Source organism: Melanotaenia boesemani, chromosome 23 (assembly GCF_017639745.1).
Source record: "Melanotaenia boesemani isolate fMelBoe1 chromosome 23, fMelBoe1.pri, whole genome shotgun sequence".
Taxonomy (NCBI): Eukaryota; Metazoa; Chordata; class Actinopteri; order Atheriniformes; family Melanotaeniidae; genus Melanotaenia; species Melanotaenia boesemani.
The window spans coordinates 10,236,735-10,264,733 of NC_055704.1; the positions used below are offsets into that span (position 1 = coordinate 10,236,735).

General features: G+C 39.5%; 1 protein-coding gene across 1 annotated transcript; it reads left to right on the forward strand.

Moving 5' to 3' along the window:
* The first annotated feature begins 748 nt into the window (after positions 1–748).
* Positions 749–27,997, forward strand: lamb1b (laminin, beta 1b). The gene is made up of 33 exons (XM_041977522.1): positions 749–859; positions 1,213–1,403; positions 7,081–7,213; positions 9,375–9,448; positions 10,349–10,537; positions 10,614–10,677; positions 12,178–12,380; positions 13,069–13,189; positions 13,543–13,731; positions 14,610–14,786; positions 15,020–15,132; positions 15,225–15,304; positions 15,486–15,621; positions 15,713–15,871; positions 16,554–16,687; positions 16,763–16,883; positions 17,117–17,303; positions 18,964–19,107; positions 19,181–19,412; positions 19,574–19,737; positions 19,962–20,186; positions 20,279–20,496; positions 21,343–21,439; positions 23,821–24,190; positions 24,264–24,448; positions 24,577–24,818; positions 24,903–25,109; positions 25,193–25,337; positions 25,472–25,679; positions 26,037–26,178; positions 26,350–26,526; positions 26,632–26,791; positions 27,277–27,997. Exons 1-33 carry the CDS (start codon positions 826–828, stop codon positions 27,411–27,413), a joined length of 5,358 nt encoding a protein of 1,785 aa, XP_041833456.1. The 5' UTR covers positions 749–825; the 3' UTR covers positions 27,414–27,997.
* Positions 27,998–27,999: the final 2 nt, after the last annotated feature.

Genomic DNA, 27,999 nt, shown 5'->3' on the forward strand with positions numbered 1-27,999 from the left:
ATAAATACATGAACAAATAAGCATACATTCCCTCCATTCATCCATTTTCTGTAACACTTAATCCAATTAAGGGTCATGGGAAGCTGGAGCCTATCCCAGCAATTAGCAGGTAGACCCCTGACAGGTTGCCAGTCCATTGCAGGGCCAACGTAGAAAGACAAAGAACCACTCACACTCACACATACATTCAAACATAAATTCACCTTGAAAAAAACTGTCTACATTTACTTTTAGGTTTTAGGGAAAACATGTTACTGATAAACATTTATTGTTAGCAAATGTTCCTGACTTTATCTGGGTCTTCGGGATTTGCCTACTGCCTGTATGTGAAATAGATATGACACAGATGTTGTAGTATCTTAAACAATTAAATATATAAAATCAATTCTATAATAAAACTTTGATAACTTATTTAATAGCCACACTCATATGGTTGTGATTATGGAGTTTTAATCCAACTATAAATTATGATGCTTAAATGGGTCATTCTGTACAAAAAAAAAAAGTGAAATTTTGTTTCTATAATACTTCTTGATTCCTGTAAATTTGATTGAGAATTTGCCTAAAATAAACACTACTCTCACAAAAAACTGCTTTAGGAATTATTTTATCCCCTTCTACCAGCAGAGGGTGAGCTTGTTTTTCGTATCTCTTTGTGGGCCTCTGCCTACAGTGGGGTGGAGTTGGTTCTTGGTGGGATGCAGACTTTACAAGACAACTCCCACTCCTTCTGACTTTTACACTCCACTCACTCATCAACGCTCACTGGCTGCTGCTGAGCCCACCAACATCTTTAACCAAGCTGTAAATGTGCCGCTCTCTGAGATGTTGATTATGATCTCTACTTTAACCACTTTAGGTGAGTTCAAGTTTACATTTGTTTTCATTCTGCTGCCAGTTTTCTGTAGTAGTCAACGTGTTCACTCACCAACAGCAACAGATATAATGAAATCCATATGCAAAGAATTTACTATACTCTGTTTTCCTGTTAGAGGAGTTGTTCCATTCCAATAAATGTTAGAGCCAAATAAAACCTTTTATATGCCTGTATCCCCACCGCTACATACCTTAATCGAAATAGTACATTCATGTGATTCTTACTGAAACAAAGTCAAGAAAAACTTTGTTCTACTTTGGGATTTTTTAAATGAAACTAAAAATGTGTTGGCATGTGTTTTGTTTCAATTGAAGACTTTATCCTTTCTCTGACAGTGGTTCTCGTCCCTGCTGCCCTGTGGTCTCCTGTCGGGGCCCAGGAGCCAGAGTTTGGAGATATGTGCACAGAGAGCAGCTGCTACCCTGCCACAGGTGACCTGCTAATCGGTCGGGCACATAAAGTCACCGCCTCCTCCACCTGTGGCCGGAATCAGCCAGAGCGCTTCTGCATTGTTGGACACCTGGAGGTAGGAAATGAGCTACTGCTGGAAACTTTGAGTGTAAACTACAGTGGTTTTGCTTGAGGCAGAGCAGCTCCCCAAGGTATCAGCAGGGTGAGATGTGGGAGTTTTCCATAACAGCAGATAAGTGGACACTTTAAGGCCTGGAGGGCAGTGTGGAAATTTTAGTACCATAGTTATGTTCTTGCACAAGTATAATTAGTTTGAGGTTGATGCTTTTGTGCACTGTGTATGGTGTACAATCTAAAGAGAAAAGTGAACAGAATAAAAGTTAACAAAACCTCTTCTTTACAATGATGCTTTAATCCACTGTTGTTTGCAGCATTCATTTATACAGAGCTATTTTAGTCTAAGTTCAATTTTAGGCTTGTTCCAACATCTTGATTTTTTTTTTCAACCCTTCTGTTGCAGATTTCCTGTTGTGTTTTGGGATCTGTGTCATGTTGCATGACCTGGTTTTAAGCCTTAGGTACACACATAAAGAGTTTTTTAAATCTGATGAGATTTTTTATCTGGTAGAGACCTCAAACATTAAGACAAAAAATCAGGCATTTAACAGTTTTGATCGTACTGTGTGTGGTGTGCTCCAATAATCACAGAACAACACACATAACGATGGTGTCCTGCAACCGATCTAGAATCTTGTCCTCCGAGCCAGAAATCTCATGTGTATGATGTTCATTTTAAGACATCCTCATAGTCAGAGGCAGGTGTCAGGACAAAAGTCATCAAGTATCAGGTAAAAAGGGGTCAGTCAGAGTCAGGGTCACCCATGGCAAACAGGTCTCTAGGGGAGGGACTAGACAAAGTGTGGCTCAAAAGACCTCTTTGATGAGTAAAAACAATGGACCCAGGTTTCCCTTGCTGTTGGTCACCAGGGCCCCCCTCTGGAGCCAGGCCTGCAGGTGGGACACGGAAGTGAGCGCCTGGTGGCCGGGCCTTTGCCCATGGAGCCCGGTCGGGTTCAGCTCGAAATGGTGATATAGGCCTCCCTCCCATTGGCTCACCACCTGCAGGAGGGGCCATAGGGGTCGGGTGCAGTGTGGCGGTCTGATCCTCGGCTGCAGAAGCTAGCTCTAGGGACATGGAACGTCACCTCCCTGGCAGGGAAGGAGCCTGAGCATGTGCGTGAGCTTGAGTGCTTCCTACTAGATATAGTTGGACTCATCTCGATGCATGGCTTGAACTAAGGAAACACTGTCTTCGAGAAGGGCTGGATCCTCTTCCATTCTAGAGTTGTTCCCAGTTAAAGGCGCCAAGCAGGTGTGGGCATACTCATTGCCCCCCGGCCTGTACATTGGGATTTACCCCGATGGACGAGAGGGTAACTTCCCTCCATCTTCGAGTGGGGAGACAGGTCCTGACTGTTGTTTGTGCTTATGCACCGCACAACAGTTCAGAGTACCCACCCTTTCTGGAGTGCTTGGATGGGGTGTTGGAGAGCACTCCTTTCAGGGACTCCCTCGTTCTGCTGGGGGACTTCAATGCTAACGTGGGCAATGATGGTGAGACCTGGAGAGGCTTGATTGTGAGGAACAGCCACCCAGATCTGAATCCAAGCAGTGATTTGTTATTGGACTTTTGTGCTCGTCATGGATTGTCTATAACGAACACCATGTTCAGGCGTAAGAGTGCCCACATGTGCACTTGGCATCAGGACATTCTAGGTCACAGTTTGATGATCGGCTTTGTAGTCGTATCATCGGACTTGCAGCAGCATTTCTTGGACACTCGGGTGAAAAGAGGGGTGGAGCTGTCAGCTGATCACCTGGGGGAGGATGCCAGACAGGCCTGGCAGATGCAAACTATGTGAGGGTCTGCTGGGAATGTCTGGCAGAGTCCCCTGTCAGAAAGAGTTTCAACTCCCATCTCTGGTAGAGCTTCAACCATATCTTGGGTGAGGCTGGGGACATTGAGTCATAGTGGGCTGTGTTCCATGCCTCTATTGTTGAGGCAGCCCACTGGAGCTGTGGCCATAAGGTCGTTGGTGCCTGTCATGGCGGAAATCCCCGAACTCGTTGGTGGACACCAGTAGTGAGAGATGCCGTCAAGCTGAATAAGGAGTCCTATCTGGCCATTTTGGCCTGCGGGACTCCGGAGGCAGCTGATGGGTATCAGCGGACTAAGCGGAACGTGACTTCAGCAGTCGCTAAGGCAAAGATTTAGGCAATTAGCATAGTCTGACTATGGGATGAAATTGGATTGTCTACTCCTGAGAAGAATGAGAGCTATCTTGACTGTTTTCCACTTCTGAACAAACTTTCTCACTGGAATAAGCAGAATAGAAAATGGATGGATAGATGGAGAATGATGAACTCTAAATAGCCCAGACTTAAGGGCGCCAACCATTGCTTCTCTGAGATTATTGCTAATGCCTCTCTTCCTTTACATTGTGTTAACACACACCTGAATTCTTTAGACCAGCAAGCTAACAAAGCATCTGCTTTTACTAGTTGTTTGCACTGATAATGATTAATTAATCAAATGCAATAAATAATAACACCATGTAATATGTCAACATGAGGAATTTTATGATATTTTGCAATGATATAAAAATGTGTTTGATGAGGTAATTTCCGCTCAAAGGACTTTTAAAGATGTTTATGTGTACGTAGAATAAACACTTGCAACAGCATGGAGATGTTTTGAAACTCCTTGTAATAAAGCTTCTCGCAGGGGGACCTCTGGAAATAAAAGAGGGTGCACTCAAGTTTATGTTTGACTTAGTCATTAAAAAATATGTTTATTTTTATTGAAGACAATTTTAAGAAGCCCAAGGAGTGCTTTGTAAGTGCTACAATACATTTAGAGGTATTTAAAATCATCAGAACAATCTCCCTGATTTTCTGCTATTATTGTTGCCAGCAGACTAAGTTTTCCCAGTAGGATTACAGAGATTCTGAAATGAGTTATGAGATGATCAGTGTCTCTTTTTAACACATGAAAAGCTTTAAATGGGCCTGAATAATAGGTAGCAGGCTACTGATTTGGACTACTTTTGAAAGAAATCATCAGAGTGAGGAAAAGTCACACACTAACATGTAAACATTGCATTCACACACAAGATTCCACCCATGAGAGGTTCACAGTTTATATCTGTGCAGTAATATCACAATGCTTAACCATTAGTGCATCAACTAAAGTCTCAGTATATAGTGTATAATCTTGTTATTAGTAATGAAAACTAACATTAGCTGATTTGCAAAAAAGGTACTTTAATTTCTACATTTCCTTTCTTGTTGCTGTCCCTCTATTACCACATTTATCAAATAGTTCTTTCCCAAATTAATTTTTACATTCAAAATAACTCATCAGTTAGAAATATGTGCATTTCTGGATGTCAGTCAACCCAGATGTTAATTAGTTATTCCACTGTGAGACTTAAATCTTTTCACTTTTTATTGAATTATAGAAAAATGTCTGTAGTTGACTAAAAGTTGGTGAGATCTCAGTTTACAGCAGAACTCATGAAAGCCATATAAAGTGTAGCAGCACTGCCGGCCTTGAAAGTGGAAGTTTTATGACACTAACTTATCCCTTATGAATGCCTTGAAGAAACAAAGTAATTAAAACTTTACTAAATACTTCTGAGAGCAGCATTTGCTTGATTTGAAAATGCAGTTTCTGTATTTACAATTTAGATAATGCAAAAAACTTTGTAGCTGTCTTGTCAAGTGGGAGTTCAGACATTCCCTCTACAAAAAAAGCTCTGTGTGCCTCACAATCCCTGCCCTGTGTGAATGTGAGGGAGGGGATATTCTCTTCTTATCAACCCTCCTTAGCGAGTTCTGTGTGTGAATGGTGTTTTTATGAAAGCACAGTCACACTGTGGAGGCTTTCTGGAGGATGTGTGAAGTGACAGACATTTTTTCATCAACCACTGTTAAGTGGGGCCACATATCTGGACTTAGCTCACATTTCAACCCTGTCATACTTGGCACAGTTTGGTAAAATTGAGAAATGTCTTATTTCCTCATAAGCTGCAATATTGAGACATTTAAGAGCCTGTTTAGCTTGACTGCATGCCAAGCAATTTAGTGTACAGATCCCAGAGCTACTAAATGTTTTATTAAATATTGCATATATATATTCATTTCATTAGTTCAAGCAAAGTACCACCTACTACATGGACACCTCTAATGATCACCCATTTAATTTAAAAATCACAGCAGCAGGAACATAATCCACCTCAGCCACAAAACCATTCAAGAAGAGACTTAAACACAGAGTTACAGAGTAACTAAGAAATGGATTCTTTGTGAAATTTGGCATTTAACGAGTGTTTGGGGGTATAAAGTGGACCACATTCCTAATTAAACAATTAGAGCATCACATTCTTATGTTTTATGGTAAAATAAAGGAATCTACACAAATGACTGCAGCTGTTTCCAGTTATTAAGTGGAACAGAATGATCCAAATAATGTGAACTGGAATAGTATTATTATCAGACAAATGGACAAACTGGAGGCTTTGCAGTGATTGGACGTTTAAACAACAGCTGACAGCAGCGGAGAAGAGACAATCCGAGTATGACTCCAGACATTCACATGAACTGAATATTAACTATTCTGCCTTGTTTTCTAAACCCAAACTTAGATAATCTAATGGGTGTTCGCTCTCATTTGCCTGCTAAACAACTCTGACAGGCCATTTCATTACGGTTGCCTTCTCCTTTATGTAGGAGCAAATCAGTTGCTCAAAGACCACAGTGAAAAATTATCTCACAATTCTGCAGAAATAATTAATTAAGCTGTCCCCGACACGGTCGAGACCAAAATCAGAAATGTTAATGGTAGATTTAGACCTTTCTGTTTCCTAACATAGTCATTAAGTAGCTGTTTGCTGGTGTTAAACATATAAAAAGCCCCGTCTAAAGAATCATGTCTATATCTGCAACTGTTATGTAATAAAAGGAAATAACAGCTGATCTGACACAGTCAGATGGCCTTTGGCTGAGTACGGACACCCTATTGGGGTTTTTATGTTGTACATTTGTCCCTGTGTTTTTGTATTTTATTGTTTTGTGTAACGCACTTTGGAGGCTTTGGTTGTATAAATGCTATAGAAATAATTTCCTAAATATCTCCACGAGTTTTCCGAAAAACTGGATTTGACCAAAAACTGTTTGCAGTGACAGCATGATTAGCTGACAGAGGTCTTAGCAAAATTTGAGCTATTAAAGAAAATCTGATTGTGTTCATTTTAATTGTTAAACTCTTACAGTATATTATCTGGAAATAAGTGGTTTGTCCAATCTAGAAACTTAAGTCCAGAACCAGTAAACGTAACCCTTCCACGATAAAACAGGCTGGTCCTAAATCTTATTAAAGGATCTTTTTTTAAAATTTCTTTTATGTTAGAAAAACATGAAATATTTCTTCAGTTGTTTAAGAGACATTCTTTAATCTTTTATTGCTATTTTATAAACTCAATTAAGAACATGGAGCATGTGTATCGACAGTGGAAACTAAGTTGGTGATCCATTTAAAGTTCATCATCCTTTTTAACAACTTTAACTTCTACTTTCTGCTGAGAAATCAGAGCAGCGATTATCCAGGTTGCTGTTTTGGACTAATGTTGCTTCTGAATTTTAAAATTGTTTCAGAATAAAAGGTAAAAATTCTCCCAATTATTCATGACACACCATAATGAACTCACCCTTGAACATTTTCTGTCAATCAGGAGGAGAAGAAATGCTTTGTGTGCGACTCCAGAGAGATGTACGAGGACAGCAACCCCATCAGCCACACTATTGAGAACGTGGTCACCACCTTTGCCCCCAACCGCCTCAAGACCTGGTGGCAGTCTGAAAACGGTAAGAAATCCCACCTGAGAAACAGGAAAAGAGTGTGTTTGTTCTTGAATTAGAGGCAGAAAGACAGTTCCTGTTGACTAGTTTTAAAGGAGAATCGCATGTGAGGGTCCGCTGAGGCTGTTCTCATGGGAATTAAGCTTAGTAATGAGTAGACAGCAGATCACAGAGACACTCAGACAAAGCAGGTTGAGGGGTTTGGGCTTTCAGGTGTGCTGAGGAGAACAGGTGTGCCAGTTGGAAACAGATGCGTGTCATCACTCCAGCACACACAAATTACTTTAAAGTCTGAAACAGGAAGTATTTAATGAGCCAGGAGGGCTTTAAGAGCTTTACAGTGAGAACGACAAATAGTTTGAGGTTATTATTTTCTAACATAGGAAGGAAATTCACTTTGAAGTAAGTAATCCTTCCTACTCAGAAGGCTTGCAGAGCTGTATCCATGGTCTAATGTGAATTTATATCTCTGGTGGTTGATTCAAAACACAATCTGGGAGGTCACACAATTATTCACACAATATTTTTTATGGTTTTAATCAAACAAACTTGTTAATAATTAAGTGTAATAGCATCAGACATTGCTTAGACCCAGTTGTTTTTATTTGCCAAACTACCTCAAATTCATTTAAATTGGACCAAAGAAAGTATATAAAGCCTAATTTAAATTATATAAAGTTATTTTGCAAAAATCAGTTGAGATTTTCACATATTTCTCAATATTCCGGAGGTACAAAGCAGTAGAGGTTCACATGTGCAGGGATGCCCAGTTTGGTCAGATCCAGTTTCTGACCCAATGCTCAGTTGCAGCTGAGCCTGGTGCTGCAGCTGGAAGTCAGGGAGGATTAAATCTTCTCTCATACTGTTTAAATAAATATTAGGGCAGTGATATATGCAAACCGCAGCCAGAGGCCTCACTTGTTTAAATATACAGCGGTTTATTTGGGTTGTCCTGAACTAATTAGTCCAAATAAACTAAAAGAAAACATTAGATTTTAAACTCTGTGAAGTGAAAACCATAAATTCTTAGCACAATATCATTCTGATTACATTTCTACAGGTTCCCATGCAGATTTGCTCCCACATTTATTGCACACATCCAGACAGTATTTCCTGCAGAGTGGTGGGAATCGGTGTGAGTCATGGTTGGAGAGGTGGCCAGCAGTGCAGATGGCTTTAAACAGCTGGAAGCTGCAGATGCATGATGGCCTCACTTGGGATTTTCTAATTCCCTCACTGCACTCAGACTTTCATATTGGCAAGCTGCTTAGTTCATACTTATCCAAACATGTAGCGATTTATAAATAGATATTTACACATCACAAACTAGTAGAAATGACTTGTTAATAAATCTACAGGCATGAACCGTTAGGTGGGATGGACTGCTGTGTGAAAAAAAATCCAGGTAAGAGTTGAAATCATTACAGTCTCATGACATTATTATAACAGGTGAGAAATGGTGTTTGGTGGTGAAGTTAAATATGACTGTAAACCAGGAAACATTGCAGTAATGTTTCACTGCTTTTAGAATAATATTGTCAAGTGAATGACGATTTTTATTTGTGTTTTCTCTTGTCTTTTTGTATGGAAGACTAGCTTCACCCACTTTTGAGACAGCTAATGGGATCCTTTTAACAATAAACAAATTGTAAGACAGGTAGTGACACATAAAAACAAAAAAATATAAATTTATTCTGTTCATAGGGGACTTCTTGGCATTCTCAATTAATCTGATGAATTAGCAGGCAGCTATGGAAAGAATGCGAAGTCATAGGTAATGACTTCTTGATGAGTTTCAAATCCATTTTGAGTCATTTACCACCTGCACAAGCAACAAGAGCGATTACTAGTAAAAATATGCACACTGAATTCATAGTCTGGCTGTAAATGACTGTGTAATTGTTGACATTCCTGACATGCATCAGTAAGCTAACATGGCTAAAAAATGGTGAAAATGCTGCACATTCTTAACCTCTCTGAAACAGCTCTTTTTGTGTTACTGGAATACAGCCCAGAATCCATGTCTCCTGAAAACAGGCTGACTTGGCTGCATTAACAGAAATCTGTAAATGCTGAACATGTGTTTGGCTTTGAGAGAATGTCACACATTTTAAATTTTCACAAATAAAAGAATAGTTAATTTCCTGTTTGGCCTTTTCTCCTGCAGGTGTGGAGAATGTGACCATCCAGTTGGACCTGGAGGCCGAGTTTCACTTCACACACCTTATCATGACCTTCAAGGTGCCTGTTTAATCTCATACACACCTCCACAAACACATGAATGTATAGGGTAAAGCACAAAGATTCACATACCCACGGCATCCAAACAGCCTTGGACAGCTTTGTTGGAGGACTGTAGAAAATTGTTCTGGTCTCCTGAGAGCGGTGGGAAGAGGAGGAGGGAGAGGACGAGTTAAGACTGTGCAGTAAAGTCACTGCTTGCCTCTCATCACTGTCACACAATCAGCTTTGATGGCAGCCAGCTGGAGTCATGCCTCTCATCAACTTCATGGCTCTACATCATAACCAAAACACACACAGACATACAGCCTTTCCCATCCTGTTTTCAGCCGGATGGTGTAAAGTATAAACAGTCAGCATCCTTACTGCAGTACCAGATGTTTGGATTATTTCTGCAATAATTTATTAACAGTATATACTAAAGATTTTAGATGTTTACCTACTTCAACAAACCTGACTTAAATCAACTGGTTGACATTAGCCTCTTGGTTGTCACATATTTACAACAAACCACTTTTGGCTTTTGTTTATTTTATTTCTTTGCATTTAATTAATTTTTATTCACTCTTATCTTTTTAATAAACTTATTTATTTAGCATATTCAATTTAGCCAAGGCGCTAGTTTTCATCTGTTGTCTTACAAAGTCTCCCTGGAATAAGGAAAATTGTGAGGAGATCCATTTAAAGGTTCTCACAATTCTCATTTCAAATTCACTGAAGTGCAATCTAAGTGATTGAATGAGGTTATAATTATATTAAGCAATTAGAAAAGTCTGCAATATTTGTTGCCTTGGTAACAAGAAAGCAAACACAGAACACAGTTGAAGGAGAACCTTTTTATGAACAAGCAGTGATATTAATTGTCTCGGTCACATCAGCCATGTTTTTATCTGGTTACAGACATTTCGTCCAGCTGCCATGATGATCGAGCGTTCCATGGATTTCGGGAAAACATGGCAGGTTTATCGTTACTTTGCCTACGACTGTGAGTCGTCATTCCCCGGAGTTTCCATAGGACCCATGGTCAGAGTGGACGACATCATCTGTGACTCCCGCTACTCAGACATAGAACCGTCCACAGAAGGAGAGGTGAGTTTACCTTTGCTTAATTTTTTTTAAAATAAAAGGTTCCCATTTTATTTTTGACTCTTTTTCTCTGCTGCAGGTAATATTTCGAGTGTTGGACCCTGTCTTTGAGATTGAGGACCCCTACAGCTTCAGGATACAAAGTAAGCTGCACATGAATCAATTCATGTGTGTTTCTCAGGATTATTATTTTTTAATTAACTTTTTAATGTATTTTTTTTTTTTATTAGTTTTTATTATTTACATTTATTTATTAATTGTTATGAATTCATTTAATATTTAATTGTAGTTTATTTTATTCCAGTCTTTTTCTTTTGTTATTTTGTTATGTTGTTTTTGTTATGTTGTTATTTTACGATTTTTTTTCTGTATTTATTTATTTTTTGCTATAATTGTAAATAAATTGAGATGTTAGGGGGTTAAGCTGATTTTAAATGTTTACCGTGGAGTTGTTAAGCTTGTATGTAATTATACACAAACAGTGTTAAGGACAGATTGTCACTTTTTTTTTTTTTTTTTGGACAAAATAATGGCCTGAAGAGATATAACCATTAAAATTATTAAGTAATGCATAGGGACATCAAGAAAGTTGAAACATCTGATAGATTTTGTGATACAAGAAGACTTTTTTTGCAATTCAATCCTGTTAATCCATATGTTGAGCCTGAATGTGAATATACAAAATAAATATGAAGATAAAATTAGTTTCTTAAGTAAGAATGAAAGTTTATGCATTCAATGACAAATCGGATAACATCTTTTCAATTAAAAAAGTTTTTTCTTTTTCTGGACACAGACACATTATGACAGTTAGTGTTATGAAGGACAATATTAATATTATTCAAGGAAAGGTTGAATAAACTTGAATTGAATTCTGTCTTTTTCATATATTTCGTACCAAAGTACATAAATATTTCCAGAAAACATATAGGAATTTAAAACATTCCAGTTAAAACTGGCATAAGTGACAGATGACACTAAACTCCTTTGTGTGATTGTAAAAGACAGATTTTTCCCACAGAAAGCCGCTGAAAATGAGTGTGACTGACTTTCAGTGGTCGGTTGTCCAGCTTCCTCTAGCAGAGTGGCAGAGGTCAGAGGTCAGACAGGACAAGCCCTGCAAAGAATTTCACATTCGGAAGCAACCCTTTGCTTTGTACACTCGCCTACATCGAAGCAGAGACACATAATCAGTTTTCCTCTGAGACCTTGTGTTAAGTATGTGGTAAACGCTGTGGGTTTGTGACATTTGTAGTAAATATATAAATTACTTTAATGTAAAATGATTGAAAGAGAATGCTGTTTTGCTAAATAAATGCACTAAAATGCAAATGGAATTCAGAGGTTGCTGCAACAGATCCATTAAACCTAAAGAAAACATGAATTTGTTTAAAGATTCAGCTGATTATGGTGTAAAATCTGTGCTTTGGGGAGCTGTTTGACCTCTGACTGACTCAGCAGCATCTGTTCTACTTATATAAAAGAAAAATGTCACTATTACTTAATTTCTTTTTATTTATATGTTAGTTTACTGACTTTCATTGAACTGATAGGAAGAGACTGCAAAGTGTAAAATTTAGTGAAATATTAGTGTCAAGTCCTCGAACAAAAGCCTGTTCTCTCATTTTCTTGTGTGTGTTCAGACATGCTGAAGATCACAAACCTCAGAGTGAAGTTTATCAAGCTCCACACGCTGGGCGACAACCTGCTCGACTCCCGTGAAGAGGTGACAGAAAAGTACTACTACGCCCTCTACGACATGGTTGTCCGTGGCAACTGCTTCTGTTACGGCCACGCTTCCGAGTGTGCTCCGATTGATGGAGATCCAACAGGAGCCGAGGGAATGGTAATAAAAGAGATACTCACTTTTACATGTATTTGATGGATTCTATGTATTTTATTCCTTCAGGGTACTCTGACAGTGGTCTTTTAGTTAAGTGATATTTTAACTCAAGCTTTATTTTATTTATATTTTCATTTTAGTGCTGATTTTTTTTAAGGGTATTTCTTGTTTTTTAACTTATTACAGTGTTATGATCTTTTTGTTTGTTTGGATGCTGGTGCTGACAAGACTGCTTGTTGATATGTGATGTGGATGAGCTACAAATGATTCAGCATTTTGGGATCAATAAGGTTACCTTGAACTCTTCATTCATTTTACTTGTCCAAAATTAGTTGTGTCTACTTCATATTAGATGACCTTTATTAGATCACTTTATAATAACTAGTTAATGAACGAAAGACGAAATGAGCGTCAGTTTTGGGGTTTTTCTCACAACAATTATCATCAATAAAACATAGTTAATACTGATCAACTAAAACTGGTTTGTTTGGTGAGCTACATTTTAATTAAAAACCTAAGAGTAATTTTAATAATTTCTTTCTGACTTTTCAACCACATCTTAGGCCATTAACAGAAAATTAAGCTGTAAAAAAAGGGAAGAACTACAGGTGAAAGTTTGACTTTAGATATGGCCACAAAAAACACAAATATTTTTGCTGATACTTGAATCATTTTTTATTTTTGTGTGTAGGTTCATGGCCGCTGTGTGTGCAACCACAATACTGAGGGACTGAACTGTGAGCGTTGTCAAGACTTTTACCACGATTTGCCTTGGAGACCTGCGGAGGGGCGAAACACCCACTCCTGCAAGCGTAAGAGTCCTGTTCGGTCCTGGTCTGAAAATGAGCAGATTTACCAAACAGAATAACTTTTCCATCTATAACACATTTCTAAGTTAAGTTTATGTTTAACTGTTTAGATAAATGTTGTTTTTGTCCCAACATATATCACAGTGAAACAAATATTCCTCATTTTGTACTGACAATTTGACATTATACACATTAAATTACCTAAATAATGAAAATTAGAGTCACATTATTAAAAAACTAAAGATATAAAATTATAATTACAACACAGATTAAAATAAGATAAAAATAAAAGAGTGTAGATTTTGGATTAACTTGGAAAATAACATTTTTACATCTCACTTTGCTGTCTTTCTCAGAGTGCGAGTGTAACCAACACTCCACGTCGTGTCACTTCGATCTTGCCGTGTACATGACGACCGGCAACGTGAGTGGAGGCGTGTGTGATGACTGCCAGCACAACACGGTGGGCCGACAGTGCGAGCAATGTGCACCTTTCTTCTACCAGAACCCCAACAAGGACCTGAGAGACCCCAGCATCTGTGAACGTATGTCACCCCCACACAACCTGTGGCTCCTCATTACACAACCTGTGGTAAAATACATGTTGTTGTCACCTTACAATATCAGACTAACACCACCTGGAGCTGTTCTCACAAACTGATGAAGGCTTTGCGGTGAAGAAGCTGAAAGTAGTTGTTGCTGGATGGTTGTAATTACCTACAAAGTACCGGGTGCAAATAGAAATAGAGCTGTAAAATGAAACACAGCCACCTCTATTATCTTCCTCTGTTTTACCATTCACAGGACGTAAATAATCAACTGCTTGTGCAGCTTTTTGCTCTGTATTATCTTATCCATCCATACTCACAAAGACATACGGAAACAATAATGTTATTATAAGATAAGCCATTGCTATTTTATGTCTTTCTATTCCAAACAAGCTACTGAAGTCATTGGTGGTCTTTTTTATGACTATCTTCTAGTAAAAGCCCAACTCACTTTGCTACAGCTTGAAATATTTATTAAACATGTAGTACAAGTCTAATAAAACTATTTAAATCTTCCCAGATTTAGTGGGAATGTCCACAGAAGTACTCAGATGTCCATGTAATCTTTGGACTGAATAGACAAAGGAAGACTGATAATGAGATTGACAATTTTTCTTCTAAATGTTTCATTTTTAGTGACATTTTTAATCTATTGACTGAATGTAGTCCTTTCAATCAATTTCGATTGAAAGGACTACATTCGATTTATTTATTGTGTAAAGGTTTTATGGTGTGTCTGATCAGCTGGTGTTACAAATTTCCATCTGGATAAATGAAGTTTATCGTATCGTATCACATTTTATCTTATTTTATCACATCTTATCTTATCTTATCTTATCTTATCTTATCTTATCTTATCCTTCATGTCTTCACAGCATGTAACTGTGACCCGTCAGGGTCTCTGTTGGGAGGTATGTGTGACTCTCGGACCGATGTGGTTGCCGGGCTGATCTCGGGTCAGTGTCGGTGCAAAGACAAAGTGGAGGGAGAGCGTTGTGACCACTGTAAACATGGACACTATGGACTGGGACAAGGGTCCGATGGCTGCCTACGTAAGTCACAACTGCTCTTTGGTTACAGCAATTAGTTATTTGTTAAATATTTAGTTCTTATGTGGAAAAAACAGACATGATTGCATCCTTAAAATCTGATTCTTTATGAGAAAATGAGTAAAACTGGTGGAGATCTTCATATGAACAGTGTAGATGTACATGAAAACAAACATGAAGTCTTGTGAAGTCAAACAGTTTGTGTTGCTCCATTGTTTCATTGTGTGTCTTGGCAGCTTGTACCTGTAACCCGCAGGGAACACTGCCGGGAGGAAACCCCTGTGAGTCAGATACAGGAAGATGCTTTTGCAAACGGCTTGTAGACGGACACAACTGCGATCAGTGTCTGGTATGGATCCAAACACAGCTGTCAGACTCAGTGTTGATACCCGTCCCTCTGGTTATGAGTCACATGCCTGTTTTCTTTCCTGTCCTCTGCAGCCGCAGCACTGGGGCTTGTCGAATGACATGGACGGCTGCAGACCATGTGACTGTGACCAGGGTGGGGCTGTCAATAACAAGTAGGTGTATTTTACCACATTAGAAACACCTGCAAACAGTCTCAGGTTGTGATATCATATAATCTGCTTGACTTAATGATTTTAAAAATAATTTATCTAAAAAGAAAGAAAAAACTGCTATTAACACATTATATGCTGAAGTTAAATGCCCCCCCACCCCTTTTGCTATGTCTCTCTATAGCTGTCACCCTCAGTCAGGACAGTGTGTGTGCAGGGAGCACATGTTTGGACGCCGCTGTGATCAGGTCCAATCTGGCTTCTACTTCATCGCCCTGGATCACTACACCTATGAAGCTGAGGATGCCAAGCATGGACCCGTGAGTCTGTTAATTCTTCCCATTTGTATAGTTTCGCATCCCCTTCACGATCTGAAGACAGCAGCATTGTGGACGTGTTTCTGTCTCTCAGGGTGTAACAGTGGTACCAAGGCCTTATCCTCTGGACCGAAGCCCCACATGGACCGGGATGGGCTTTGTTAATGTGCCAGAAGGAGCGTATCTAGAGTTCAATGTCAACAATGTCCCTGAGTCCATGGACTATGACATCCTTATACGCTATGAACCACAGGTAACATACAGTTTACATGTGTCATTAGTTATTTTTTGCCTGCTTGTAAGTGCTTTTGCTTGACTTCCCTTGCAGCTTCTATTTCAGAGTAAGTCAGACCAGGCCTCCTTAGAGACATATTTTTTTCTATTATAAACATAAAAATAATGTATGTTTTTAGGTATTCTTTGAAGCACCTACTTCACCATGACTTCCTCCATTGAGGTTAAAAAAATGTCTGAAAAATTAATATTAATAGCATTGGGGGTGGAATGTTAGCTAAAAATAATGTTTTAAAATGATCCATGGTTAGAGTAGACACTGATGCTACCTCAAATATGAGCACCTTGTCAGTGGAGAGTAATTTAAGTAAAAACACATAAATTCAATTCAGTTTTTTTAATGTACAGCAAATCAGTCATTTCATGACACTTAACACACACAGTCCAATTCATGACAATTAATTTTAGTCCACTTATAATCCAATTGAACCCACATTAGTCCACTTATAAGACTGTTCATATAAGATAAAATGTAAAAATATTTGCCTTGCTAAGGAAACTAAGACCAAAGGATTGCATCAGATCTCCTAGTATTCAGAGACGGCAGTGAAAAGGAAGAAAACTTATAACAGGAAGGATAACTTCCAGCAGCACTGATAAATGGTTCACCTAATTAACAATACATCTGTGTGTGTTGACAGCTGCCACAGCAGTGGGAGCAGGTGAACATGCGAGTGAAGCGTCCCGTCTTCAACCCACCAAACTACTCCGCCCACTGCAGCAACTCCATCCGGAGTGGAGATGAGCAGTCCATCTCTCTCCCACCTGGATCCAGGTAAAGCATTAGTTTACGTGATGGTGTGTCTCCTCAGCAACATACTGCACACACTGAGTCTTTGATGTGTTGCAGGCACGTGCTGCTGGTGAGACCTGTGTGTTTTGAGAAAGGGCTGAACTATACGATCCATCTCACCCTCCCGCTGTACTCGTCAGATAGCCACGTCCAGAGTCCATACACACTCATCGACTCAGTATGTTGAATTCACATTTCTTCTAGAGTTTATTCTTGATGTTTTTCACCTATAAACCCATGTATGCCAACTTCCCTTTAAAAGCTAGAAAGCTGAATGGCTTTCTCTGTCCTGGAAGTGTTTCAAATATAAGTCACTCAACAAAGGTCTAAGCAGAAAAATGACTCCACAAACTGTTCTATCAAAACTGTTGTGGTCTCCTGTTCTCCTGTGGCCCTGTGTTCTGTTTATAGTTTGTGCTGATGCCTCGAGTCAGAGAGCTGGATATGTTTCATGGGACAGAAGGTGAAGGAGCGTGGGATACCTTCCAGCGCTATCGGTGTCTGGAGACCAGCCAGAGTGTCGTCAAAAGCCCAATGACAGACATCTGTAACGACTACATCTTCAGCGTTTCTGCTCTGCTGCACAAAGGAGCCATGGGTACGTTGTAACGATATCAGTCCTTACAGTGGCTGATATTTTATTATTATTTTAACTAAGTAAAACAAGTACTTTTGCATAGTTTTTTCATTCGTTGATGTAGTATTCCCTTAAAATGAAATAAAATATAATGTTAATATTTGATTTTACTGTGAACAAAGCGTTTCTCAATACAAAAATTATCAAAGAAATGGCATAAATACATTTTTCATTAGTCATCTACTCCCTGGTTAACTTTCTGGTTTGTGTGTTTCTGATGCTGTTTGGTGTCTCTTTGACTATTTGGTTGTTTAGTCTGTTTTTTGTGACGTTAGGTGTTTTTACTGTGGTTTTGTTTCCCTCTGAGGTGGATTGGTGTCTCACTGGGTCATTTATTTTTCTCTTTAAGGATTTTTAATCTCTCAAGTGAAATTTTTCATTTTCATTTCTCCTCTAAGCCAAGCTCTAACCAGATGAAACCTGATTGGAATTAAATCTCTTTATTACGAGTAACCTGACCAAGAAGGCAGCACAACCACATGTTTACAAAGTACCACAAAAAAAATTGACAATAACTGTCAAACACAAGTAAAAAGGTATATACTGTATATACAAAAAAAGCATGGAAGGAATTATTCAGAAAAGTTTAGAAGCAGTCAAAGGAGTTTCCCTCTCAAGCCCTTGTAATCAACTCAAGACGACAGAGGCCATATTGATTCTGCTTTTTAGACATGTAGGTAACCAGAGATGGAGGAGCTACATATAATTTAATATAGAGATGGCCATTTAGGCGTAGCATATAAAATGCAGCAATGTGTGCAACTACCGCTACTAATAATGACACAAGACACAATGGTTGGCATCTTTGATGAAACTGAAATTGTTTCTAAAAACTAAAGTAATTATACTTTTAGCTTAGAGACAAGGATTTCAGTACGTGCTTTGAATAATAAATTCAGATCAATGGTAGTACTTAAATAACTGCAGGATTTAACAAGTTCAATTTCCATCCTAATGAAAGCTTAGGTAGATTAGATGGTTGTTTTGTGTTTTAGGTTTGAGTTTATGCCTATTTAAGTTAAAGTGTTAAGTGTTTGTTTTGTGTAGTTTTAGCTTTTTGTTTCTGTTTTGTACCTCTGTCTTCTCTCCTTTTTAGGAATGTTCTGTTTTTTAGTCATTTCATGTCTCTTGAGTGATGCTTTGTGTCTGTTAGCTACAGTTTTGTGTTTCTAATGGTATGTTAAGTCTCTTTGGGGTGATTTTGCTATGTAGTGCCATGTCTCTGAGGAAACTGTAAATCTCTTGTGTTGTTTGGTGCCTCTCTGGGGTTGTTATGTTTCCGTTTGAGGTCATTTTGTGTCTCTTTTGATCTTTGCGTTCTCTGACAGACCGGCCAAAAATATCTGGTCTATTAATCCATCAGTGTCTGTAGGACATTTTCACAGTGTACCTTAAGGTAAAATCACTTTACATCAGAATTTAGACCTCATTTATAATAATGAATTATAAAAACTAGGACTAAAAAAGTAGCTGGCTCCAGTAGTAAATTGGCTTTTTTTTTAGAAAACACGCAAGCCTTTTTGTGGCACTTTTTGAGTGTACCTCAGTGTTTGATGCTTTAATATCTTTACAGGTACTGTTAAGATTATCATAACTCTACATGTTTTCTACATCCTACCAGCATGTCAGTGTGACCCTCAGGGCTCACTCAGCACCATGTGTGACCCCAACGGAGGTCATTGCAGGTGTCGACCCAACGTCGTGGGGAGGAACTGCGATCATTGTGCTCCAGCTACGTTCCTGTTCAGCCCCGCCGGCTGCAGACGTGAGTGTCTACAGCTTGTAGCTTGTCTACTTGTTAAAATCAGCTTCTTCATTAATCCAAATTTCAATCCTAGCATGTGGCTGTGATCCTCTGGGCTCCATCAGCTCGTTCTGCCACGAGGCAACCGGCCAGTGTGACTGCGTCCCGGGTGCCACAGGTCGCCAGTGCTCCCACTGCCTGCCGGGTTTCTGGGGCTTCCCTCAGTGCCAACAGTGCCAATGTAATGGCCACAGCGAGTACTGCCACCCTCAAACCGGGGAGTGTCAGGGCTGTAGAGACTTTACTACTGGACACCACTGTGAGAGGTACAATGTGATGAAAATGATGAATGAGGAGAGATTAGTACATTTAGATACAATTCAGATAGAAGCTGCTTCAGATTCTGTTTTTGCTCAATAATAACAGCATGATGTTGTTTTATAAAAAGCAGAATTAGATCTAAAGTTTTAATTGTTTTTACTTTCAGGTGTCTGAATGGTTACCATGGTGACCCACACCTGGGATCAGGTGGCTACTGTCGCCCGTGCATGTGTCCAGACGGGCCACGTAGTGGCCGGCAGTTTGCAGACAGCTGCTATTTTCTGGCTGACATCAACCAGCTGGTTTGTCATTGCAGCCAAGGCTACAAAGGTGTGTAAACATACAAAGTTTCACAGATTTGTTTGTATGTATGCAGCTCAGCAGAGCAGCTTGTGTCATCACGTCTTCAACTAATACACGTCACATGTTACAAACCCAAACAACACTTCAGCGCTCTGTAATTACCACGTTGGACTCTTTCTTTTGATTCTCCAGGAAAAGATTTTCATTGGCATATCACTTTTTTTTAACTCAGGCTTTCTTTCATCATTCAGGTGCCAGGTGTGATGAATGCGCCCCAGGTTACTATGGAAACCCTCTGGTTCCTGGAGGGCGCTGCATGCCCTGCCAGTGTAACAACAACATCGACATGCATGACCTTGAGTCTTGCGACGCCCGCACAGGTGCCTGTCTTAAATGCCTGTACCATACTCAGGGCCACACATGCCAGCACTGTAAACTGGGTTACTATGGCAACGCTGCCACACAGAGCTGCAGGAGTGAGTATTACAAAATCCAACTTAGTTTATAGCAAATAACTGCTTAATATGGGACAAAACAGTGACGTGTGCTACAATGACCACCTCTGCAGAGTGTATGTGCTCCCCGGTGGGAACGCTACCTCAGGCCTGTTCATCCCCTGATGACTGTCAGTGTGATCAACGTAGCGGCCAATGTCCTTGCCAGCCCAATGTGGTCGGTCCGAACTGCGACCGCTGCGCTGCTGACATGTGGAACATCGCCAGCGGCACGGGTTGCCAGCGCTGCGACTGTGACCCCATTCACTCCGTCAGGTCCTCCTGCAATGAGGTGGGTCAGACACTTTAAGTAAAATCAACGATAGTCATTTTACTCACATGAAAAATTATCTATATTTTCAACCAAAGAACTAAATGATCCTATTTCTTTATCTGAGTCCTAAGATAATAGACACATATCCAGTAGACATATATATATATGTGTGTATATATATATATATATATATACCTTTTTTTTTATTAAAAATTAATTAAACTGTTAAATAAAAACCAGAAGTCCCTTTATTATTTCCTGCATTAGCATCACAGCTGCTGCTCCACTTTTCTCCTTCTGAATATGATCTGCAGCTGAAGAGCACTAATAAATATTGTCTCTAAATGAACAGTTGTTACCAGAGTTTTTCTTCCACTACTTGAAAACAAGCAAGAAAAATTGGGAAAAATTTCCCATACCCCTCCCAGTAACAATGAAACAGCAGGGCTGTGACCATCCCACCTAATAACACAGGCCTGCGGTTGTATAATTCTTTTGATATATAGACTCCAGCTGCTTGGGAATTGCTTCTTTTAGTGTTTTTTTCTGCAGCTCTTTTACCCAAACAAATGTGCATGAGAAGAGCTGAACATTGGGTCCCCTCTCTCTCTCACACACACAAACATTTGGGTTTCTGTGTTTACTGGCTGCACTCCATCAGAGGAAGGAAGTCTCAAAATACTTCATGGAATAACTGAATACACATTTTTCCAAGAGAGGGGAATGCTACCAAACTACAAAGCTCCATTGTGTCTACATGTGAAACAAAAGCTTTGAAACTAGCAGAAAATGTCTGGTAACTACATAAAGAGTGCATGATGATAGTTTGTATCGTTGACCTTATATGTGGTCATTTTGCTGTAGGTTTCAGGACAGTGTGTGTGCAAACCAGGCTTTGGTGGCAGGACGTGTCGGGAGTGCAAAGAACTTTTCTGGGGGAATCCAGAGGTCAAGTGCCATGGTAGGACTTCACCCATCAAAACCATTTACCACACCGCTGCCAAGTAATTTCAGCAACATTTTCAGCCACAGCAACAAACCAAACCATATAAAACCTGTTATAACAGGTGTGTTTAAGTGCACCTATAACCAACTTTATGGCCAGCAACATAAGAGGTGGGAATGTTAAAAGGCTACAGTTTGCTAATGTGAGTTCACTTACAACAGCGGCAGTCATTGCGGGAATACCGATTACAGCAAGACTTTTGCCAGAAACTCATTATTTAAATCAGAAACTCTGCTCTTGCCTTGTTTTGGATATTTTCTTGACTCAGGAGGTCTATGTATGGAAAAAAAAGAGCTCTACACTAAACATCCAGTCAGATAGCCTCATGGCTGCTGTTTTACTCCCCATCCAGAGTCAAAACATCATTTTCTCAACATATTATAACTATACTCATCTCAATTTCCGTTTAAACTCAGATCTTTTTTTCCTTATTTGAAGATCTCATGACATGTGACTCCTGAGTCACTGCTTTATATTGTTTGTCTTTAGTTTTCTGCATTTTCTTGGTGTGTGCTTATGGCATCTTGAGGAAACATACCAGTGGCCATTTTAAGTAGTTTCCACATTACACAGAGTGGGTAGACAATTAAATCAGCGGGTTGGCATTGTTTTGAAATATATATTTAAAAAACAGCTTGTATTGTCAGCCAAACAAGCTGCTGAAGAGAACATCTGGTGATATGAGCGCCTCACAGTAGCTGGCTCAGCCTCACAAAGTGAGCGATAGCGGGGAAGAGTAAAATATTAACTTAGGGCAGGAGAGAGAGGATATGGGAATGACCCCTTTAAAGCCCCTTCATGAGAACCAGATGTTCTCCAAGACTCCCAAGAATCCCACTTTTTTCATGGACCAACACCCAGGAGATCCCAGTATTCCTAAATTATTCCAGCTGCCCTCCTTTATGTTTTCTTAAGCTGGTAAACCAGCTGTTCATTGCTTCCTATCTGCACAGATGATGTACAAATGCTGCTGCGTTCATGGGAACCGAGGCCACCTCTGCGAGAAATGAGTGGGAAAGATGCTGTATGTTATGTTTCAGAGCATCTTAGAGTATGTGGAGTTCATCATTATGGACAGATCTGGATGTCAGAGACATGTCTAACACTTCTTTTCTCAGCATCTATGTGTATGTGAAGCAAACAAGTTTCATCATGTGCCTTTCTCAGTCACTAATCCATAATCATCAATCAGTAATGTGCTTCAACAGTCAGGTGTTAAATTTCACCGTGACTGAAAGAAAACTTCAAACCAGAGATTTTTGCTCCATGAATCACACAAATAAACGCAGCAGAGCTGCTGCATTCCTTGTGTCTGACTCAGGATCCTCCTTATTTTCAGGGGAGGGAAGGAAGTCCTGCTATTTGCTTTTGTACACTGACCCAAACTCGAGGGATCAGCAGGAACTTCAGGGTCATATTCCTGTCTGTTTATTTACTGTAGACGAAGAGGTTTGAATAAACTTCAGTTGGCTTATTCCTCTGAGGAAACATGAAAACCTCGGAGATATTATACTTTCATAACAAAAAACAAAAGATAAAGCTTCATTATTTTTAATTTGTGAAGTTCGAAACTACAAAATAAAGAATTAAACATGTCACTCTCTCTACATTCTGTTACACAGAATTGCCTTATTATTTATATGGTGAGTTAAAATAAACTTGTGTAACTCAAATTATTTTTCAAGAATTATTCTATTGTCTTAAATATGATCAATTTTACATTAAATTTTTTAAATATTTTTATATTTACATTTTTAATAAAAATATAAAAATATTATTTCTATTATCTCAAATGATTTTCCATTATTTTTCTTAAATATAATTAATTTTACATTATAAAAAGTTATACAATTTTTTATTACTTAATATTTATCTTAATAATAAATATATTATTTTATCATCTCAAATTATTTTCCAAAAATAATTCTATTATCTTAATTATCTATTTTAAATTACTATTATTAAAAGGTGAATTCTTTTATTATATTATTTTAATGTTTAGATGACTATGAAAAATGTAAATAAATATTGTTATTATTATTAATTTATTATTAAAAATTATTTTTCTTAAACTTTTCCAATTTCCCCCCGAGATAAATAAAGTATCTTTACTTTTAAACAAGTTATGTTTTTGTTTTTGTTTGTTTTTTTACAATATGGAAACAAGAAAATCAAAGTTGCTGTTATAAACATGTGTTTTTATTAAAGTATGGCTGCATAATGTGACCAGAATCCTCGGTGTCTAAGCATGCTTCAGCTCATTGTTTTAGTTAATTGTTTCTTATCTTAATTGTTGCCTTTGACTTAATATCCATGTGATTTTTTTATTCTTCCAGCATGCGACTGCGACCCCCGGGGAATCTCCAGCGAGCAGTGTCACCGTGCCACCGGACAGTGTACCTGTGTGAAGGGTGTTTCAGGCCTGCGATGTGACAAGTGTGCCAGGGGCTACCAGGGAGAGTTCCCGGCCTGTGAACGTTGCCACCAGTGCTTTGCTGTCTGGGACGTCGTGGTTGGTGAACTCACCAATCAGAGTCGACGTCTTGAAGCCCAAGTGACTGAGCTCTTGACCAGCGGCGTGACGGCGCCGTACAAAGAGTTAGTCAGCAGCCTGGAGAGAAATGCCAAGGCTGTCAGAGAGATAGTGGAGAACAAGACTGCAGCAGTGAAGCTGGAGCATGTACAAGACCTGATGCATCAGATTACGTATGTATACAAACAAAAAGGAGTGCACTAGGAAGGTTGCAGAATTCTTTTAATTAATGTCTAATTTTCTTAGAGGTTTGATGTCCTACCTCAACGGGAAGCTGAATTCAACCGCAGAGACACTGAGCCTTCTAGATGTTAGTGCTAACACCACAGAAGCAAACTTAGATGTGCTGATTGGTGAGGCCAACACGCTGGAGCAAAATGTCCAGGAGCTGAGACAACAGGTGCACAATGTCAAAAATGCCAACATCTATGGTGAGAAGTTAATCTGTAGAGAGGCGGAGTGTTTCTTTAAACACAAGCATGACGTGCATGTTTACCTGCAAGCTGTCATAAATCATAAATCTGTCATAAACTGTCATAAATCATTTAACCATTCCCAGGTGCCACGGAAACCATTTCTGATGCACACATGCAGTCCAAGGTTGCAGAGCACCGTGTTAAGACCTCCACCAGTGATCCTGGCAATACAGTAGAGCAGTCTGCAGCTCTACGGAAAGCCACAGAGGACAAACTGAGCAGCAATCAGAGAGAATTTGACCGAAAGCACCAAAGAAATACAAATAAGTTGGACAAACTGTCCAAAGAGGTGGACAAATTAGACATGACTTTGATCAGTGAGAAGGTGAAAAACACTGAAAATACAAAATGTTCACTCCAATGCCCTTGCTGAAACCTAAATTATACTTTCATGTTGATGTTCATGTAGACATGTGGCAGTGCACCCAAAGGTGAAGGTGAAGACTGTTCCCCCTGCGCTGGGTTAGGATGTCTCGGGGAGGACGGAGCGCCTCAGTGTGGAGGTGAAGGCTGTAGTGGCCTCGTCACAACCTCCAAAAATTCTCTCAAATCAGCAAAGAACTTAGACGAGGAGATTCAAGCAGCTATGCAGGAGGTGGACAAACTCTCTAGGATGGTGAGTTGTTTTTATATGTTTTTCTTTTAGATGCAGTCTAAAATAATTCCAAGTGAATAAATCATGGAACCTGCTGTGCTCAGGTCTGGGAAGCCAACATGCGTGCAAATGAGGCCAAGGCGAATGCTATGGAGGTGCTGACCAAATCCAACCAAAGCAAGGAGAGAGTGGAGCAGAGCAATGGGCAGCTCCGCAACCTCATCAAAGAAATACGAGACCTCCTGACTGGTCAGTGCACGACAAACACTTACATTTTACAATCAGTTTGAGTTTTACAGCAGCTCAGAAATCATACATAAATCTTACCATATTGCTTGAGAGGCAGACAACAGGTAATCTAGGTTTTCTTTCTGGTAATCCAGATGAAAAGGCGGATGTGTCCGTGATTGAGGTGGTGGCCAATGAGGTGTTGGCTCTAGAGATGCCCACCTCGACGGCAAAGTTGCAGGAGCTGACAAAGGAGATCAGAGAGAAGGTCAGCAGTCTTACCAGCGTGGAGACGATCCTCAGTCAGAGCGCTGAGGACATCCAAGCTGCTGAGTCACTCCTGAAACAAGCCAAGGAGGCAAGGTAACAAACTACTTTACATACAAATCAAGTTACACTTCCTGTCTCAAAAACAAAAATAAAACTTTAAGATTTAACTAAGCACATAGGGTCTCCCATTGGATAATTACTGCACGGATGATTATGTGCAGTGGTCGGACTCTCCCATCATTAATACATGATCTTGGAGAAAAATTAAAGCAATTCTAGATGGAAATAAATGTGAAATTTCAGAAGCTTATCAAAACAATGTCCCAGCAAATATGTGCCACAATGAAAACTAAAGGCGGCCCAACTAAATCTTACGAGTGTTGGACTCTTCTGGGACGTGCAGTGTTATTCACTTATGGAGAGTTAATATGCACACTTTCTGTCCATCAGCGAGAAGGCATCAAACATTAAAGAAACAGCAGACGCAGTAAAGGCAGCCCTGGATGAGACTGAGCGCGCTCAGAGCGTTGCCATGGACGCCATCCAGCTCGCCAAGAACAACACTAGAGGCACCCTGGATCTGCTCAACTCTGTGAGTCCGTCCTTAGAGACGATACAGAGATAGCTAACAGTTATCTCAGCAGTTATATTTGCAAATATTCATCTTTGCCTACATCAAGTACTGCTGTGTCAGCACATTTAAAAGAGATCTGGCATGTTTTAGCACATTTCATGTCTTTTAATGTGTGTGATTGTGTGTCAGGTGGAGTCGGAGACGGCCAAGTCGGAGTTGAAGCTCAGTAACACAACGGGTCGCCTGGTGCAGCTTGAGAGGGAGGTCGGCCTCCTGAGGCAGAACAACCTGGAGGTGAACCAGATGGTGGAAAAGACCGAACGCACCACTGACCAGGCCAAAGAAGACGCAGAGAAGGCGCAGCAGGTCTCACACACACCGTTTACTCATTGTTACTCTGTGCTACGGCTTAGTTTTAAAATGTATTTCATATGTCATCATTGTTGTCCTTTGTTTTGTTCGTGTGTGCAGGAGTTTGATGAGGAGGTGAAGGATAAATTTGAGGTGGTGGAGGAGCAGGTGGAGGATAAAGGGGAGTCGGTGCTGCAGGCCAGGACGAAAGCAGAGGAGCTGCAGAAGGAAGCCAGGGAGCTTCTTGAGCAGAGCAGCAGCAAGCTGCAGAGACTCGGAGGTGAGCATTTTGTTGCATTTATTCCAACAGTTACCCAATATGCAGATGATACAGCTTCTTGATGCCGCTGGCCCTTTGCCACATGTCATCCCCTTTCCTGTCCAACTACTGCTCAATAAAGTACACTATAAACACAATATCTTAAAAACTGTCCATATTCAGGTTTTTTTTCATGTTTCGTTTATGATAACAGCTGGAGGACTGATTACATAAGTTGCTAAGACAAGCGAACAATAGTTTATGTCTTAGCCATCACACTAAGAGGTTGTTATTTCTAATTTTGTCTTTGGTCATCTTATAACCTACAATCAGTTATATCACCACGATTTTTTCAGTTGGCCATTTTTCATCAGAAACTGCACAAAATCATAATATACATAGTAAACAAAATTCAAATCTTTAACACAACATTCATTACAAATCAACAATACATGTACAAATATCCTCATACTTTAAACACACACCTGCTGCTGTCTTGTATTCAGAGTTGGAGCGCTCCTATGAGGGCAATCAGCGCATCCTGGAGAGCAAAGCTGCAGAGTTGGCCGAGCTTGAGCGGACCGCCCGTCGCATCCTGGACGAGATCAGCCACCAAGTGACGCTTTACAGCACCTGTCTGTGATGAAACGTTCACCAGCTGGGATTTCAGTGCTCCTCAAAATATATGAACTTACCGCTCCCAGATGACTGCTCTAGTTCATAGCTGTTTAAACTAAATATGGTAATATATTTGACATTGTCAGTGCCAAAATGTATTTTAATGATGGCAACAAAGCTGCCAGAAGCCATTAAAGTATTAAGAGTCCCAAAGGAAACCACTAGAAGCCAACGTGACCTCAAAACCAAGATTTTTTTTTTGTTTTACAAGCTACTACCATCTGTTTAACTATATGACTGAACATATGTATAAAAATATTAAAGTTTTACATATACTTGATAGGCCCGAAACTATTGTTGATGAATTGTGCTATAATACCTAAAAACAATAAAATTTAACTGCAGCATATAATAACTCAGAGAAGCATCTCATGCTGTTTTTATGTTTGTGCTATAGGTTAAAAACATCCACAACTCCATATGTACAAGGTTTATCCCGATGGAAGTTCTCAGAATTAAATGAGTTTTGATTGTGTGAGTAAATGAATTGGACATAAACAACTGAGACATTGACTGCATAAGTAAATCTGCAATAAAGTAATCATTTTACC